This window comes from Eurypyga helias, unplaced genomic scaffold, assembly GCF_000690775.1.
Source record: "Eurypyga helias isolate BGI_N326 unplaced genomic scaffold, ASM69077v1 scaffold17866, whole genome shotgun sequence".
Taxonomy (NCBI): Eukaryota; Metazoa; Chordata; class Aves; order Eurypygiformes; family Eurypygidae; genus Eurypyga; species Eurypyga helias.
In genome coordinates, this window is record NW_010254852.1 from 8,039 (window position 1) to 11,984 (window position 3,946).

At 58.5% G+C, this 3,946-nt stretch overlaps 1 protein-coding gene across 1 annotated transcript in view; it reads left to right on the plus strand.

Annotated features, from left to right (window-relative positions):
- ARHGEF37 (Rho guanine nucleotide exchange factor (GEF) 37) overlaps positions 1–3,946 on the plus strand; it is a 10,404-nt gene that overhangs the window by 6,317 nt on the left and 141 nt on the right. Inside the window, 5 exon segments of the mRNA XM_010153157.1 lie at positions 693–1,010; positions 2,109–2,237; positions 2,700–2,895; positions 3,314–3,486; positions 3,873–3,944. Coding sequence (XP_010151459.1) covers positions 693–1,010; positions 2,109–2,237; positions 2,700–2,895; positions 3,314–3,486; positions 3,873–3,944 — 888 coding nt within the window.

The window sequence follows — 3,946 nt, forward strand, 5'->3', positions numbered from 1 at the left end:
TGGGCCATTAAAGACTGTTTGTGCCTTCAGGCCCCTGACATGTTCATGGCCGGCCGTGCAGGCAGGGCTGCAGCGGAGCACAGGACAGTGGGGACCCAGGCGTTCTGTTTATCTCACACAAGGGGTTTGCCACCAAACCTTAGTCCAAGCTACCCACCCCTGGATGTGGGCATCAGTGCTTGCCTTTGGGAGCCCAGCAACTCCCCATCTGTCTCGTTCCACCCTCCCTGCTTCGTTCTGAAGGACTTGGGGAGGCTTTCTGAGGCAGGGCAGCCTGAACCTCACGCCTGGATGTGGGCATCCCTAGGGAGCACCATCGTGGGGAGGGAGGGTAGCTACGTGGGATAATCACACAGACCGTGGGCTGAGGGCCTCTGTCAAGCCAGGACGCTGTGACCTGCATGGGACAGTCACTTCAGCACCCCCTTGGCTCACGGGACCTTGCGCATGAGGGTCCTACCCAATCGTTGGCATGGAGGACAGATTTTGATTCGTGGCGTGCTCTCTATCAAGGGTTCGCTTTGGTTGGCACCTTATGTGCCTTCAGCCACGGGTATCTCGGATGCTCCCCACTCCACACAAGCTCTTCAACGGGTCCTGGAGCCTTTTCTGCTGCGTAAGACAGTGCCCCGTGCAGACAGCTGGGCCTGGCTGGGGGGTCATGTGGAGATGTGCGTTCTCTTGCCCCACAGAAGCGACGGCTGGACAGGCTGGTCTGCCAGCCCACAGACATGCTGGTGGGGCCACAACAGCTGGTCAAGAAGCGCTTGGACAAGCTGCTGGACTATGAGGAGATCCAGGAGCGTAAGAGTGAGATGGGCAGTGTGACGTACGACGAGGAGGCAGCCATGAACACCTACCTCGCCATCAACGCCCTGCTCGTGGCCGAGCTCCCGCGGTTCAACCAGGTGGCTCTGCAGCTCCTGGGGCAGATCCTGTGCTCCCTCAGTGCCCTGCAACGGGACTTGGCTGCCCAGGTCCTGCACCAGGCAGAAAAGGAGCTGGAGCAGGTGAGAGTGACCCCTTGGCGTGTGTGCCCAAACTGGCACATGTGCTGAGCCAGACCTGCCGCCTTCAGGCTTAGGACATCACTTGGATGCCCAGGCACTGGTGGTTTGCTGTAGCCCAAGCCCTGGCAGACACACAGCTCCCTGTCTAGCATTTGTAAGTGATCTCTCCCCTTCGGCTGGGGAAAGCCAAGCTGTCTCTTCGCTGCCAGGAAGTGTCCTGCTCGCTCTTTGAGGACACCACTGGTAATTTATTGATGTGCTGCCTGAGAGATCAGTGTTAACGCTGAGATCCCAAGAGCTCTGTGCTGGGAAGGCAAGGAAGAGAAGGACAGCTCCTGGCTTGAGGAAAGAGCATCCCTTGAACCTTCTTTCCCTGGGAGATACCTCCCAAGACTCCTCACTGCACAGCACTCTGAGCCTGACATTTGCAAACATGGTGGGGCAGGCCAGCCCGGAGCCCTGGGGTAGAGCATGGCCCTGGGCTGACCTGTGACCAAGATGAGAACAAGATGCAGCCAGACGTGGAGATGCCCTCTCAGGCACTGCTCACACCTACCTAGTCATGAGCGTGGATTCCCCTTGCTCCGTCTGGGATGTTTACCGTGGAGCTGCATCTACTCATCTCCCTTCGTAGTCAGGAGGGGGGACAGCAGGACTCGGGCTGCTGGGGTGGGCTGGGTGCAGCTGAAGACCCCCATGTGTGACTCCTCTCAGGCACTGCTTGCACATACCTAGTCATGAGCGTGGATACTCCGTCTGGGATGTTTACCCTGGAGCTGCATCTACCCATCTCCCTTCGTAGTCAGGAGGGGTGGACTGTGAGTCTGGGGCAGGACAGCAGGACTCGGGCTGCTGGGGTGGGCTGGGTGCAGCCGAAGACCCCCATGTGTGAGTGCCCTGCCCAGGGCAGGTGGCTCAAAGCCAGAGAGCAGCAGCCCTCCTTGCCAAAGGGAACCACATTCTAGATGCCAGGGGCATCTTTAGTGACAAGGTCTGTTCTCCTGCTTTCTCAGCTCTTCCTGCTCTTTTTATTTTGACTTTGCCCACAGCTCTTGCTCTCCACAGGGCCCTCTCTGATCCCAGGGTCTGTCTTCACAGATGCCCCACGGCCGCATGCCTCTGCCCAGTTTCCGGAAGATGGTGGAAGACACCTTGGAGCAGTCTGGCACTCAGCTCCGTACCTTCTGCCAGGCGTTTGAGACGGTCACACCGAGCCCTGTGACACAGGTAGGAGCTGAGAAGGGGGTCTCAGGCCAGCTGGATGAAGGGGTAGGACTGTGGCTTCACAGTGCAGAACACCTCCTCGGTGGGGAGGTCGGCTCAGAGTCATGGGGAGTTGCCACAGTCACAGTATTTCCCCCAATCCCCCAACAGCAGCTGTCATCATGTAACTAGGGATGAAACAGCCTCTGCTCTTCTGGGTCTGGACACTCATCCCCGAACCATGAGGTGGAGCAGATGATGTGAAGGAGTTTGTCCTCTAACCTCTCACTGGGATGTGATAGTGCAGAAAGGAGAGCACATGTACCTGGAGGGCCTCAGTCTCCTCTCTGTCTCCTCAAGTGTCAGGAAGAAATTCTTCACAGAGAGGGTGGTGAGGCACTGGAACAGGTTGCCCAGAGATGTTCTTCCAACTTTAACCAATTCTATGATTCTAGGAAGTGCTCCCGTGTCTCTTGCCCCCAGCAGCCTCTGAACCCTGCTGAGGAGCGGAAGGTCGTTTCCCTTGTGAGCAAGCATGGCCCAGACAAGCTCTACCAAGTGACAAGCAACGTCAGTGGCAGCAAAGACTTGGACCTGACCTTGCAGAGGGGACAGATTGTAGCTCTGCTGCAAAGCGTGGACACGAAGGGGAACACGAGCAGATGGCTGGTGGATGCTGGAGGTACTGTGAGCGCTACCGGGAGCCTCTCCCCGCCTCAGCACCAGGGTCAGAAACCAAACCCGAACCACTTCCTCATCTTGGATGAAACAGTGGGCCGTTGCCTCCCCGGTGCTCCCTTCCAGGGTTACTCAATCCAAACCCACCTCTGCTTTGCCCTCTGCAGCCATAGCCATTAGCGGTAAAGTTCAGGTTTCCCCATGAGGGAGCACTTGTGGCTCATCGTGCTGGGAAAGGAAACTCCTGTGAATCCCCTTTGTGAGGGGGTTGCTGCTGGATATCCCCTAGTGACGGACCAGTTTGAACAGGGCTGCTGCGCCATGCTAGGCAACAGCCGAGTTGTCATTCCTCTCTCCTCCAACCAGTCCTACGAGTGCCAGGTAGCAGGGCCCCATGCCTTGTGTGTCTGCGTGTCCTCCAGGTCCCCGAGGGTTTGTGCCTGCTGGAAAACTCCAGCCCTATTGCCCGGTCCAAAGCCAGCAGCCTGGGATGCAGATGCCAGCCCTGCAGAGCAGCACAGAGAGAAGGCGACATTCGTACGCATCACCTGAAGCTCCCCGGCCCCAGGTGGCCACCTTCGCTCCCACATTCCAGGTGAGAGTGGGGGACACCCCCCAGGGCCATTCCTAGTAATGCCGCCAGCTCCGTGCTGGGTCCCTGTGTGCAGTGGGTGGGTGGGAAGGTGGGCCTGTGTTTCCAGCACACACATCATACGTGTGCAGCTTGTGCCTGGCAGGGAAGTGTCACAGCCCCCGGCCAAGTGCCGCACGAGGCTGGTGTCTGCTTTGCTGGGACCTGGGCTGGGCAGAGCAAGAGAACTGTGGGGTCCCCAGTGTCCCTCCACCGATGACAGTACTGTGCTGTCCTCTTGCAAACAACCTCCATGTCCCCTCTAGGTCCTGCCCTGCCGTATATGTCCTTTCTCCCTTTGACCTTGCATCCAGCAAGGGCTTCCTCCTTCCTTCCCCTGCTTTTTGCAGGTGGTCGCCGGCTTCTCCTTCGCGGCCAGGAGTCCGCAGGAGGTGAGCCTCCAGGCAGGGCAGCCCGTGGTGGG